The sequence below is a fragment of the Maylandia zebra genome, linkage group LG13 (genome assembly GCF_041146795.1).
Source record: "Maylandia zebra isolate NMK-2024a linkage group LG13, Mzebra_GT3a, whole genome shotgun sequence".
NCBI classification, from domain to species: domain Eukaryota; kingdom Metazoa; phylum Chordata; class Actinopteri; order Cichliformes; family Cichlidae; genus Maylandia; species Maylandia zebra.
Genome location: NC_135179.1, coordinates 23,150,119 through 23,164,976, shown reverse-complemented (window position 1 = coordinate 23,164,976; position 14,858 = coordinate 23,150,119). Strand labels below are relative to the sequence as shown.

The following is a 14,858-nucleotide window of genomic DNA, read 5'->3' as shown; positions in this document are numbered from 1 at the left end:
CTGACACTTGGTTTTTCTCGGCTGTATTTTGCCATTTTGTTAGATTATAAACAGTTGGCCCCATAATAGATGGTGAGTAAGGACTTTGGTTCTCGTGGCATTCGGCTGTATTTTACCTCACAACAGGCTGTTACGTTCCTTTCAGTTAGGACCAAGTTCTCCATCTCTACCATAAAGGACTGATTGGTGAAGTGATGCAATGACAGTTGTCTCCATACAAACTCTGAAACATTCACTGTGACCACCGTCTTCCTGGCTGCTTGTCTAACCAAGCACATTTGTCCCACATTACCCCACTTGCCTGGTTGGCCAAGACAAACTAGTGGTTTTAAACTTCTTCCACTGGAGAATAATAAATACTACAGCTTGTTATAGCCTGTTCTGTGCCTTTACACAAGATTTAGGTGTATACTTTGACCTTGTATCCCAGTTTGCCCTAAAACTTAAGACCTAAACCATCAAATGTGAGATCTTTCATAAAAACCTTTCATGTCCGATGAATACAATCAGGCACAAATGGACTCTAAATTGTAAAAGCATCTCAAGGACTGCTGGTAGGAGGATGAATCAAAGCCCAAAGGATCTGAATAACCCTGTAAATTAAATATTTTCAGTATTTCTTAAATTATAAAAACACATGAACAGTTCTTGCTTTGACATTGTGCAGAATCATGTGTAGATTGATTAACAGGGAAAATTAAATTAGACCGTTTTTAAAGACAAATCTGAAATCTGAAAGAGTGTACATGCCTTCCAAATGCACATTTCATATTGTCCTCTAATATTTATTCCAAATCCCTGAAAAGGCTAGTGAAGAGAGATTTTGCATTTTTGCTGTTTTTTAAAAACCCGCGAGTAATTTTAGTCTTCAAACATCTGAACTGGCTACAAAGTCATCTAATTTTGTATCATATTCAATTAGGAATTCGATATCAATGAAAGGACTGAGTTTGAAATGTTATTATGCAGATTTGTCACAACATCTGGAGAGGTGATTTTACCTTATTCTTGGAGGCAAAGCCAGGTGAGGAAAACAAAACGATTTGTGGTGATGCATTAAGCCTCTTCCTGCCCAAATTATTAGCGCTCTCAAAAGTGTGCAACCCCACTGAACAGGCAGGTTGCTTTTGGTGCAACAGAGCACCTCCCCTAGTAGCTGCGAGTCCTTTCACTGATGGCTTTTGTCATTCCCAGACCCCAACAGATCTCCAAAGCCAGCATTTGAATTTAAATGATTTGCTCTTATTTATTGTTCAGGATCATTTCCAAAATGACTCAGTAAAGTGAGATCCATTCTGTCCTTGCTGCGAGGGAGATTCTGCTATGCAAATAAGTAGAAAAAAAGATTGAACACATATCTGAATACAAAGCGAAAAAGTCCTTCACTGAACCATTATGCTCAAACAGTGCATATGGGCACTTTGCCAGGTGAGAGGAGGCGATGTTAAATACAATGAATACATCATTTAATATTTTATGATGTGTGTTAATTGACACCCAGAGCAGAACCCAATAACCAAAGTTTATTTTGCAATGTGCCTCATATGCATTGCATGAGTTTTTCCTTCTGTCGACAGTCTCTCTCTGATCTGCTATGAACACTGACAATCTATCTCCACCACTCACCACGACTGACTTCCTTTCTCCCTTTAGCAACAGACCAAGTTTCTGATGTAGGATAATGAAGACACTATTCTGCCAACATAAGCCGTGTAGTAACCCATATACATGTGTATTCACCCTTTCATATCTAAATCAAACATCACCAGACCAGTGGATCGGGAAGCAGGTGTCAGACTGAAAGCAGTATTAATCACATGAGTAGGATGGGGATACTGCGGTGTGAAGGAAATTATGTGTCAGACAGCTCCACATGCTGTAAAACATCAGGGTTAGCAGATCATGAGACCAGGGATGTCTCTCAAAACGCTCAGTGTTAGTAGGTGGTGAATAAGATTTTGGACATTAATTCACTGAACACTGAGACACTGGCATCAATCAACACTCACAATTTCAAAGGAGTGGCAGGGCATGAAGATTTCACCTTACCAAACGCTGATAAACATCATGGTACGCTATTGTTTAAAAATAAAAAATAAAAAAATAAAAAAATTTTAAAAAAAGGGGGGGGGAGGGGGCTGCAGTGCAAGTACCTTTTTTTTTGTTGGCATATAGTCAAACCTCAAACCTGGTTAGCTATTCAAAATTAGAAAAGAGGCTGCTATTTTGCATCACTGCTGCTCATTAAAACAGTCTTTACTCTACCAAATTCACAAATCAAATACCAATAAATGCCAAAAATGTGATAGACAACAGAACGGTTTGAAGCAAGTGAACTGTACTTTAAAAATAGATAAATCAAACACCCCTTGGATCATTCATTACTGATGATACAGAGAGGAAAGTGGGGGGGGGGGAGAAGGCCTAAAAAGAGAAGAATCTGCTGCAGATGGAGTAAAACAAGGGAAACTGCATAACTACTAATGAACATTAGTAAACCCCCCCCCCACTTTTTTTTTTTTTTTTTTTTTTTTTTAAACTGTATTGTGGGAATTTTCAGGGGAGCTGAACTTTAAGCTTGTTGCAGTAATTTTGAAAATGGGACACTGGGCAGGTCACTACCTAGTGAACAAGGTGCCATTCTCGGACATGCCCTTGGTTGTAGGAGAGCTGCCTGCTCCGATTTCCATGGGCTCAGCAATAAGCACTACAGAATGGCTTTTTGTATGTTCCCACCTCTCCTCACAGAAATGGTGCCATGATTTATGTCTTTGATTTGGTCTGTGTGCCCAACGAATGCTGCTCAATAAGCAGGCACGTTGCGGAGATTGAGGTGGAATGAATGCAGTTATGCTGGGCTCACAAAGTGCAGAGAGCCATTACACATGTCTGCATATGTCTTACCATCGATTTTGCACCATCGCCTTGGACAAATTCTCAGTAGAGTTGGACGAGTCGGTCACAGATGGGCTGAACACAGATGGCAATCCACTCTGCAGACAACAGAATGACACAGCACTGAAATCTGCCTCGGTATAAGAAACAAGTGACAGCTGCCTATGTTACATTTGCATTTGACCAGAGGTTTAGTTGATGCGTCTTCATTTTTAGTGTTTGCAGAAATGTCTAAACAGGTAATAGAAAAATACCGTATGAATCCATCGCACATGGCTAAAATAAAGTGGTAGTACGTAAAGTATTTCATTCTTCAATACAATTTCCATATTTAGTAAAACTGTATTAATATTCAGACAGAACACTTTAAAATATATATATATTTTTACACAACAGATACAGGCTACAGTCTAGATGTGCTAGCACATATTCAGACTAAGCGAAAGTGAAACTCTTGAGACCATCTCATTTAGAAGCGATGTTAAAAATGAATGCTAAAGAGTCTCCTTGGAACCACAGTGGGGCCTGGATGCCGGTGCTTTACTTGGCTGTAATAGCGTGCCGCTTTCAATAATGCAAAGAGCAGAGAGCTGTCAAAAGCCAGAAGTACAACTGTGTCTAAAATGGTGTGTGAATCAATTTTACAACATGAAATGCTATAAAGCACAGGGTGCTCAAAGTCGCAGGCTTGACAGTCCATTCACTGACAAAGTTCTTTTTTTTCATCTCGTAACTTTACTGAGCACTGATACTTTAATAAAAGTTCCAATTTCTTAGTGTGATCATTTTAGCAACATTAACATTGTACTACTCATTTCATTCGAAGTGCAAAGCACCAGGGTTGATAATCAATCACGCTTATAAAATTATTCATCCCCCAGTTTATTTGGCTGAAAACACCAAGCTACAAATATAGTTTTCAATGTTAAAGAGGCTCAGTGTATGGTGCCTTAAGTGCTCCATGGACAGCCTGAGAAACTCAGCCCTCGTCCACCTTTCCACTACATTAAGGTGGACCGCATCTGACATTTCTTTAACTGTCCAAAACCAAAAATGTGACATTTAAACACAAACGTTGAGAGAGAAGTTGTGGAATACGTGTATGCTTTAGTTACATTTTCAACACTTGTGTGTAGCCAAGTGCAACATTATGATCTTCTTGGAGACTAGGTCTGAAAATGTCCACTCAGTGTCATGACATGATTTCACTGTGCTATAAAGCTTTGAGTAGTGAGCAGCCAAGCAACATTACAGTCTCTCAGCGTCATCTAATGGTTTCAGAGCTCCTTTTGTTAACATGCTCCCCTAGTGTTTCTCATATAGAGGCTCACAGAGAATAGTCTTTATTTTACATAGAGAAGGTAAAACACTGTATTCGCATTTTTAAATAACTAACCTTACTTTTCCTTTTTGAGGTGGTTTGAGTAAATCTGCGACAAAGACGTTTTGTCATATCTTGAATAGATGAACCTTTGAAACCTACTCAGCAGCAGCTGCACCATACAGGATTTTAACAAGAATCTGTAACACACCGGGACTCACTCCACATTCAACTTCTAGCTACAAATGGCCACATGAGTGAAATAACTCAAGCATAATGATTCAGATTTTCAGATGTTTTTTCTGTTGATCAGCGTAAAATAAATCCCAATGCCTGCTACCATGTAAAAGACAAAAATGTCAAAAGGACTCAATGCTAATTGTACACTGTTCATTTTACAGCATAGCTCTAAATATTAGGGGTGCAACGATATTCGTATCGATATTGAACCGTTCGATACAGTGCTTTCGGTTCGGTACGCATATGTATCGAACAATACAACATTTGTAATTTATTTTATCAACTTTCCTTCTGACGATGCTGTCTGTGTGGAGCGCTCAGTGAATCTGCGTTCGACTACTCCGCCTAGGCTGCACTGTCGAGCGCAGATCCACTGAGCGCTCAACACAGACAGCATAGAAGGAAGAGCGCAGGGCAAGCTAGCAAGACAGAAGTTAAGCTCTCCTTGTAACATGGACCTCCCCCACCCTCATTCAGATCTGGCGTTTGGAATTATTTTGGTTTTCATGTGACGTATGACCCTGAAGGTAAGCGAGTCATGGACTCAAGTAAAACAGTATGTTGGATGTGCCATGCAATGCTCAATTACATGGGTGGGAACTAGTGTGTTAGCGCAGTTAGCTCGTTAACGTGTTGGCCGTCTAGCCCCATGCACGGGGCGATCGGCGGTAGCTCGTTAACGGAGATTTGCCGTGTTGTGGCGTTAAGGTCATTTCAACGAGATTAACCTGAAAGCACTAGTGGGAACACAACGAATATGACTGCACATTTACGCCGACATCATCCTAGTGCAAAGACAAAAACAACAAGCATGCTACTAACTTTAGCCGAGTCATTTAGACAGCTGTTGGCACATGATTCTCCTTATGCTGCTGAGAATATAGCCCAGAAGAAGCGGATAGTATAGCTTTTATTTTGGAAAGAGACATTTCTCTGTAATAAACTCTTTTCCAAAGATGAGTGATTCCTCAATCAGATACAGGGCTTGCAATATCGCTAGCCCGACGTCCCGGAGCTAGCGATTTTTTTCCAGTCGGGCTACCAAAATCTATCTCTGCCCTGCCCGTCGGGCTATTGTAGGAAAAATATATGTCAATGCTTTTGCATTCTTTCAGAAATGTAGCTGGGTAATTATGTCATTGGCATCGGTGAGCCACTGTCAATATGTGACATATTGAAATCGCGTTTGAATTTGCGCTTGTTTTTTTGCTTTCACTTTGCAAGCGTGCGAACTGTGTATAGAGAGCGACAGCACTGATCTGTGAGTGATGATAATTTGCGCACCAATTCCTCTGACATTGTCTTATTAATCGTTAGCTTACTATGCAAACATGACAAGTGAAATCTCCCGCAGCAAGCTTAAACATGTGAGAGGTTGATCGCGCAGAGAATCGCTGAGTTTATGTGAGTGCGTGTGTAAAAATAGCAGGATATATATTTGACTACGATGACCTGGATGACTGAGAACCTTCACAGACAGATATATATTTTAGTTCTGCTGAGCCAAATAAGACAGGTCGGGGTGAAGAAGTGACAGCCAAAGAAAAGCTTACCACAAAACGGAGAAGTTATGACAAATCAGACTATAAGGCAAAAAGAAAGTGCAGCTTTATGGTTTCATGGACAAAATAATTTCTGTGGCTGCAATATGACGAGCTAAAAAAAACAACACGCACAAGGGTTAGGGTTAAATTTAAAAACTGTACTTTTGAGTTAAAATATATATTTATAATTTTAATAAATGACAAATTAAAAAGGCATGAACATGTTTTTTGTATCGAAAAAATATCGAACCGTGACACCAAAGTATCGAACCGAACCGTGAATTTTGTGTATCGTTGCACCCCTACTAAATATATATGGAAAATAAAAAGTAAATGAGAGATTGCTCTGTCATTTTAAAAGACAATTTATTTGTTGCCACAGTGTTGATGTTAGAGTTGTTTTTAATTTACTGGTATTTATTTTTCATTCAGTTTAAACTAATTTAGCATCAGTATTTGCTGACTGTAGCTATATGCAGTTTAAAAATGTTCAGAACAGTGAGGATAAGAGCTGAGCACTTGCATATTCTGCATGTTGCATTTACATTACAACATTTGGATAAATGAGACTTAAAGCCATATTGTTAAAATGTTTAGGTTTTATTTCATTAACAGATGTTTTTCACACCCAGTTTCAGTTTTTAGTTACAGTTGAATTAACCGTAATAAATTTGAACAGTAACAAATGCTGTGGCAGACTTGCAGTTGTCGAGTAAATCCTCGTTAACTTTTTAATTGATTAATAGCGTCAACTTTTTCTACTTTAATACTGGATGAAATGTATCCAAGTCTTCTTACATTTATTTTATCACCAACTAAAAATATGCCTTCAATAGATTTTAAATCAGGAATGCTTTACATTGATATATTACTGCAGAGAAAACAGTGCCTGCAGTATCCAAGAGTGTGAGGGAGTTTGTGCTTTCACACAATGCTTCTTTAAAAATACTAAAAGCCAAGAGGAAGCTGTTGCAAAAAGGACGAATAGCAGCCAGCTTTGAAAGGCACTGCACCTGGCCTCCTTTCAGGAACAGCAGGAGGCTTTTCTAGCGTGAGAAAGTTCTAAAGTTGGGAACATATTGTCCATGATATGAGCCAATTATTCAAAAACAAAAAGAGAGTTTTATATAAACAAGCAAAAACCTGCACCAACTGAAAAGCTCATAGTTAATATTCTGATCAAAACAAAGCCATATGGATCCCACTGGTGATGTGGTGGAACTTTCTCATGTAGATTTTGAACATGATATCAATATGAGTAATATTTGTCAAAGGTAGCAGGCATTACAGCAGGTAGTTATGGCAACAAAGAGCATGATGTTTACTTGCTTTTACAACATTACCAGCAGAAAATGCAGCTGAGGCACTCCCCCCCCAGAGACACTACACTTTAGAAAAAGTCTAGTAGTAGAAGACTCGGGATCTTTTCTGCATGCGGTGGTTTTTAGTATTTTACCATACCTGGTATTTCAGTCTAAGTTGGGAAGCAGTCGGTTGGTTAAACCAGAGTGTGGCTCCTTTTCCCAACTGTATGATGGCACCTAAAAGGAGCCCAAAGAGATAATACATGAAAAGAAAATGGGAAAATACCAATTAACTAGTCATTATGAACTTCATTACTATTTGGTGTCCAAAATAAAGAAAGAAAGAAAAATAATATGATGTGATTCATAGGGAAAACTGGTACAGTCAATGACAGATGCCGGTGACAAATCTGCCAGGAAACCTTTGGAGGTGTGGCACAGTCTGCATAATTTTTCTGTTGCCATGAGAATCTTCCCTTTGTTGTGGGATAGCAGTGACCCATATCTACACTGAACACTGGAGAAACTCGACTGAAAGCACAAAAATCCCCCACACAGTTTCGTCTGGTGAGTTAATGAATTGCCATCAGGAACACAATCCCCAACATGATTGGCAGTGGACAAGACCAGGGCGATAATTTACCAGAGAAAATGGTCCAAGGAAACTTGAGAAGTCTTGTAAAGCTATAGAATTGAAGTGATATTGGGGTTTATATATATCAGACTCACGTTCATGTGGCCATATCCACAGATTTTCACGAGGTCTCTCCCGCTTTTCCTTCTCCTCTCTCAGCAGAGCGACTACTAATCTTGCTTCTACTAATGACTTCTGACGAGTGACAAAGTACCTGAGAGAGCGGCCTGTGATGGAATCCAGCTGCTGTTGGGCTGAAAATTACTATCATTTGTTCAAGAAAATAGGTTCAGATGCAGCCATTTCTGAAGGGGATATTGGATAAATTGAAATGCTTATGAAAGGGACTAGCATAGCCAGGCCCTGTGCTGCCTGGCTCTGTTTAAAGTTTTTATCTCTCAAAAGCCAAGCAACGGGGATGTGGAAGCAGGAAACAGTGAAAGCTCCCAGCCCTGGCAAGAAGTGCCGGCTCAGGGGGGCCAGAGTTCCAGCCCGGCTTGCCTCTGTCCTTTGAAAGGTTAATGTTCTGGCCCACTTCAAACCTGTCGGCCCTATCAACTCCATCTGCCAATTAAATGGAGGGCCTGGGGCTTTGTCTGGAGCTTTGTCCGGGGCCTCTCGCCCTTCAAAATGTTTAGTAAAAGAAATGGCATCTGCCCTATGGAGAGCTGTGTTCAGAATCCGCTCATGCCCCGAGTGCACGGCAGTAGGAGAACCGGGGAGATAAAGTGGATTTCATTTGAAGATGTGATGCAGCGATCATATATAACTGCATTCAAAATGGATGAAAGTCGTATTGGCTCCCACAAGCCAAAGGATTATGTATGAATGAGAGAGAGAGAAATCTTTTTTCTTATAGATTTCCAGCACCAGTGTTCATTAAAGAATGTCAAGAGTACATTAAATATTACAGAACTGCTTACCCTGAGTCAGCTGGCAAGGATCGGTGACCACAGAGCCATTGACTAAGCACAGTGCACCATCCTGAGGGAACAGGGTTACAGTCCCAGCAATGTTCTCAAGCACACAATGCACACTGAGGAGCCCAGGCCCATGGAGCACTACAGTACAATTGTGAAAGTCAGTATAAGAAAGCAGCTGCCAATCTGAAGTAAGAAGCATGTCGTTAAAACCCCAACTCACCAATATCTTGGGTGCATGATGCTTTGCCAATTATGGTTCTGCCTTCCTATAGATTAGAAGATCATAAAAATACACAAAAAGTTATTGTGTGACAAAATAATTGAGACACTTTCCGATTAAATCAAGAGTAGTGCATAAATATGAAGCTCAAATAAACTATTCACTTTCAAGTAATAGAGGGCGATTCCAGTGCTTTGCAGATCTTCACCAACACCGATAAGGTGAGGCAAACAGCAATCCAACACCACTCCACTCCCCTCCTTCCTCAGAGTCACCGTCTCCTCCTACAGAGAACAAGAGAACATACCACAAGACAAAAAGCTTATTTAATAGCCTGTAGCTGGAGTGGCATACAATATAAAATAAAAATGCTGACAGACAATTAATGGCAACCAGCAGAAAGCTGAATTCTTTATGACTGCTCTTCCTTGCCTGAAGGCCAAGCAGAATTGCAGCATTCCAACCATGTGTCACCATGAAACAGCAGATTGGCTACCGGCAAGAGAGACACTATAAATCATTTAGATTATCATGGCGAGAGTCAAACTGTACATCGTGATCAGTGAGTGCGACAGACGCAATACGGCTCACCCAACACACACACACACACACACACACACACGTTATAACATGTGCTGTTGCCTTTAGTGGTACATGGCAATCAAAATACTATAGAGCTTGTAAAGTATGTTGCCGTTACTTGAAGATGGCAAACCTCCACTGCTTTCATTTCAATTTACAGTGTTGCCCAAAGCAGTGTTGTATGGAAGGTCACACTAAAGTGAATGCCTGTGCTTATTTTAGATTTTTTTTCCACCATAAAACATTGCATGAGTCAGCACAAATGTAAAATAAATAAATAAAAAATAAATAAAATCACAAATCAATTAGTGAACAGCATTAAAGAAATCACCACATTTAACTTATGGATCATTACTGCTCTGTAGTTGTAGATAAATCAGAAGTTAAATCAGAAGTCAAAAAATAAGAATTTACTTTACTGTAAAATCTGTTAAGGATACCTCTGCTAAATAATAATTTGATAGTGTTCTCTATGGAAATCCGATAGGTAGAAATATCGATTTAATCCTCAAAAGCCATTTCTAAAGCTCAGGAAAGCTACACTTAAAAGTCTGATCTGCTTCATATTCCGCTTCACTGCCTCCAGCAATTGTTGCAGAGGAAATGTTGCAGCATTAGTCAGGCAGCTATACTGCATACGTGTCTGTCAGGCAGTGATATTCATTTTACTTTGTATAATTCCATTCTTTACTTGACTAAAAAGGTATGGTTCAGTTAAAGAAAAGACCTGACAAGCTGCTGACTGAGTAAATACACAGAGCAGTTCATTTGCAAATTATAAAACAAGAAATTTAACACTTTGCTTCGGATGAACTGTAGGTTTAAATGACACAGAACTGAGCAATAAAGAGAGAAACTCAGCTCTCTAAGCGTTTAACCTTTTCCTTGCAGTGTAATGGCTGTTGCTCTTGAATAACCCAGAGTCTACCCACGTATGAGTGCCCTATGACAAGTATCCTCCTGTTAAACTGGTGGACCATTGCCTCACATTGCCACGGATTAGGAAAAGTAACTTTCAACCTCATCCTGCTGCTCTATCGAATAGATTGGACCGTGAAGCGAGAGACGCGTCCACCACCAGCACCACCTCTCTCATCAGCAGTTGCGAGATGGAAGAAATCCTTTTTTTCCTAATGAAGAAGGAGAGGCATCGACCACAGCCCCTGTACTTAATTAAAAGGGATTTTTCACAGACTTCATTAGGAGGTGAGGAGCAGCCTGGCAGATTAATGCACTGTGTCCACTTTCCTCAGACACCAGGAACAGATGAGATCCTCTTATTTTCCCCTCACATTCACACACTTGCTCCTCACCACACCCAGTCACTCTGTGTGTAACGCAAGGACACACTCTGTGTTCAGACTCAGGCAGCTGGTGAACATACTGTAATTAACCGTGGCCTGGACCAGCAGCCAGTCTTGGGCAGCATTTAGGATTCCATTAAAAGCCATCATTTGTGGTTGGGTAGAATTTTAATGGACTTTACAGCACTTTGACAGGTCAGGTTCCTGACTTAGACAATATGCATTTCAAAACACAGTCAACCAATCGACTTTTCCGACTTCTTTGTCAAGTGGAGCAACTTGCCAAAACAGTCTATGAAAAAAATAAATGGCATTTAGATTTCTTTGTCACATTAAAAAGGTTGAATCCCAGATTGCAATGTTTTTAAAAGTTAAAATGACATGTAAAAGAAAGGCACGTTTTCAAATGGCATAAAGCCTTTTGTTTGCAATGAATGCTAGTTAAGAATTGAATAAGAATCAAAGAGACCTGGCACCTCATTAAAAGTGATTTATTTTTAATATGCTTTGTTATCTGGGAGCATACTACATGTGAGAGCTGAATTTCAACCAACTGGTTATCAACTGTTGTTTTATTAGCCTGATATGCCTTCTAGCCATCAGCATGTGGTCATGCATTCATGCATGCAGTCAATAGCTGTCACATGCAATGCTTTACATAACATGCTGAACTTTCACCGATTCAAGGAGACTGCAGCGACATTAACTGTTATCTTGCCAATATGTCAAGTTTAACTGATTTTAGGGACAGAGCAAGAAGAGTGTAGAGGTGAAGTCAGGACCGCTGTAATAAAAACAGATTGTTATTTCCATCTGCATAATTTATATTTGGCAGTATGGCCCTCTCCTCCTTCCACGTGCATAAATGGAAAGCAAAAGGTGGGGAGAGCAGCAGCAAGACCTGGCACAGAACGGAGCAAGCAAGTGTCAGAGACAATCCTGCAGTACCTGGAGTTGAGGTAGGTTGCAAAGTGGCTTGCGTGTTCTCCAATAACTTCAAAATAAAGATAACTAAATAAAACCTAATCCTTAAGAGACAAAAACTATTATGAAGTCATCGACAGCAAAAATGAAATTAAAATATTCTGGAGAAATGAGATCCAATCAGAACTAATTAAGTTGTGTTAGAAAGGCAGGCCGGGTTAGTTCCCCCAGGCGCTATTTGTAAACTGTACAACTAACTCCCATGCTCAAAGTTTCTCACAAAAACAACAAAATATTAACACTGGGGAGGAAGAGAAGTCATATGGACACTTTGCGTTTGATGTCAAGGAAAATAAGTCTTCCTGTAAACCCTGTGGAACAACACTCACAGGTCAAAGCAGAACAAATTTAAACACTTTATATTTTAAATCAACTGAATCAACTTCATAATCAATGATCTCATGATCTCTGGTAAACTAAAAGAATTCAGATGCCTCAAGTACGACTAAAAAGGCGTTTTAACAAAAGGCTATGATCGAAACTGAATCAAAATTTGCTGACAAAATTAACACTGGTGGATTGCAGGTGTACATTAATGCAATGAGCTAGCACTGTCATCAGCTGATTTGTCAGGAGTCAGTTAAGAACACCTTTGTTTGTTTTAACTATGCTCAGTATGAAAAAGAAGGAAAATCAGTTCAGTTTTGTGCCAAGATTTGCCCACATGTGAAGAAAGGCTTATACAGCTTGTGAAATGCTATAATAATTACATTGTGTTAACTGCTGACACTACAAATAAAATTCACATTAAACATAGCGAGGCTCAGAGCGGGGTTTAAGTTGTGCTGTTGTGCTGATTGTAGCATGTCTGGGAAATGCAGAGACTACGACGATCAAAGAAAAGCCGTGGTTCATTTTATCTTACTGAAATAGAAGTCCCTCCCACAACACTGTGTTACAAGGGGACCCAAAAGGTTGGCTGGGGGAGCAGGGTGCAATTCTGCTCATGAAGTAGGAACTACTTACAAATATCTGTGCGTGTGTGTGTATATTATAATTTTGTTTAAGGTTCCCCCCACCCCCACCAGCCTCCTTGCAGTAAAACATTTAACTTTACCCTCTTCCTGCCTTTTTTGTTCTCTCAATCTCTTGCCGCCTCCGTCTGGTAAGAGGCTGCTCCGGAATCCATCTCATATTAATTACTTTCTCTTTCCCACATGCCCTGTAACCAATCTGGGAAGCTGACGATGAATAACTTTGCATTCTAAATCTGCTTTGAATACAGAATTCAAAATTCTGTTTACACCGCTCTTGGTCAACTTGTCTCCTTAAGGCCTGAGCAGAAATTCTCATCAAGCTTTCAGCAACAGGAGGACCTGAATTAAACACAAAATATATGAAACTTGGAGATGTGGAGAAGATGGTTCTTAAATTAAAAACCCTATGCTAGATATAGAGAACAGGTAATGTACATAAAACCCATTTCCAACCCTTTTTCCTCATATGAAACGTGTTGATGCCATACTGCATCTGCATTCAACCTTATAGCTAAAGCTTTTCCCCCCTTAGGTGCTTTTGCTGAATTTTAAAATGACCATCTTCCATTTGCACTTGAGGTGCATCTCTGTACTGATCCTAGTACAGACTTCACCTCTAATATCTGCAGCATTCCATGCAGGAATCCCACTTATCATTTTGCACCCAGGCAGAATGCAAATGCACAAGAAGACAAATGTCAAATCCATAAAGTCAATCATCAAACACTTAGAGTTTCACCAACACAAATGTGCCTACCGGTCACCAGTGCACTGGCCTTTTCACCTAGGTGTCACATTGTATCATGCATTTTAAACAATGTGTCTACATGAATGAGCACAGCTGTTTAAAAAAAGAAAAAAAATAAGATGGGTGATGTTGCCTTTGAGCATAAAGTTATCACTGCTCGAATATGCAAACAGATTTATACCATAGTAACTCTAATTAACATGCTGGACAGACAGAAATGAAAGTACCATATGTCAATAATCAAGACCTCTTAATTAGGATCCGTGACAGAAGCTAATGAGTTCCGATACATGCCCGGGAATAAAAGGGCTGTCAAACCACTAAATGTCACCTACTAACCACCATCTGAATAGAATGTTAATTATTCACCGTACACATATAGCTGACATTCATGTGTATGGTATTTAAATTCTTACACAATGTCCTCATAAAAGCAAAGTAAACCTCTTACTTTGCTGCTGCATTACTAATGGCTGACACACACACATATTCAGACATCATTCAAAATCTGAAACAACAAAATAGCTTAACGCCATGAAAAACCACTAAAAGGAATGCATTAATAGCATGTATAATGACAGAGACAAGAGGTCACGCCATACTTTTCATGACTGGCACGCTTCACGGTTGAATGCATAATGCAAGACGCTTCTTGGCTGAACACAAGGAGACCCAAACAAATGATATTTGGTGTTTTTTGGGAGGTCGGGCATAAACTCAGCAGAGGAACAGAGTTAAGTTTCACTTTCGGCTGGCATTGCTGCCATTTTTTGTTTCACCTTGGAGTCTTTCGAAGCTGCTGCCACCCCATTTTTGCCTCAGAAAAGTCATATTTGTTGAGGGAGAAGACATATCTGTTCTGTTTCTCTTTGTAATGCTCCCCAAACACTGTTGCAACCCAACTTTACAACCATTATACAAGCTCCCCTTTTGGATGCCACTTGCATCCAAATAGATGTAAAAATTTTATTTAAATGCTAGACTGAGTCTACTCCCTGTGAAGCAGTTATTCACAAGACTTGCAGTGACACCAGCTGGCAGGATCTCCTCACTGCAAGCAGTAAAACCTACTAAGACTGCTTTGGGGAGCTTGCTGCTTTGCTGATTAATAGTGTTAAAAACCTTTTCTATACTCTGTGCCCTCCTGTTCTAATCACATATCTTTCTGCTCCAAACTTTAAG

At 39.8% G+C, this 14,858-nt stretch overlaps 1 protein-coding gene across 1 annotated transcript in view; it reads right to left on the bottom strand.

Moving 5' to 3' along the window:
* The window catches only part of kif16bb (kinesin family member 16Bb), a 36,738-nt gene that overhangs the window by 14,110 nt on the left and 7,770 nt on the right, over positions 1–14,858 (bottom strand). Inside the window, exons 13-17 of the mRNA XM_024804748.2 lie at positions 9,246–9,365; positions 9,082–9,127; positions 8,862–8,999; positions 7,462–7,541; positions 2,905–2,993 (exon numbers count right to left, since the gene is read on the bottom strand). Coding sequence (XP_024660516.2) covers positions 2,905–2,993; positions 7,462–7,541; positions 8,862–8,999; positions 9,082–9,127; positions 9,246–9,365 — 473 coding nt within the window. The remainder of the gene's footprint in view (positions 1–2,904; positions 2,994–7,461; positions 7,542–8,861; positions 9,000–9,081; positions 9,128–9,245; positions 9,366–14,858) is intronic.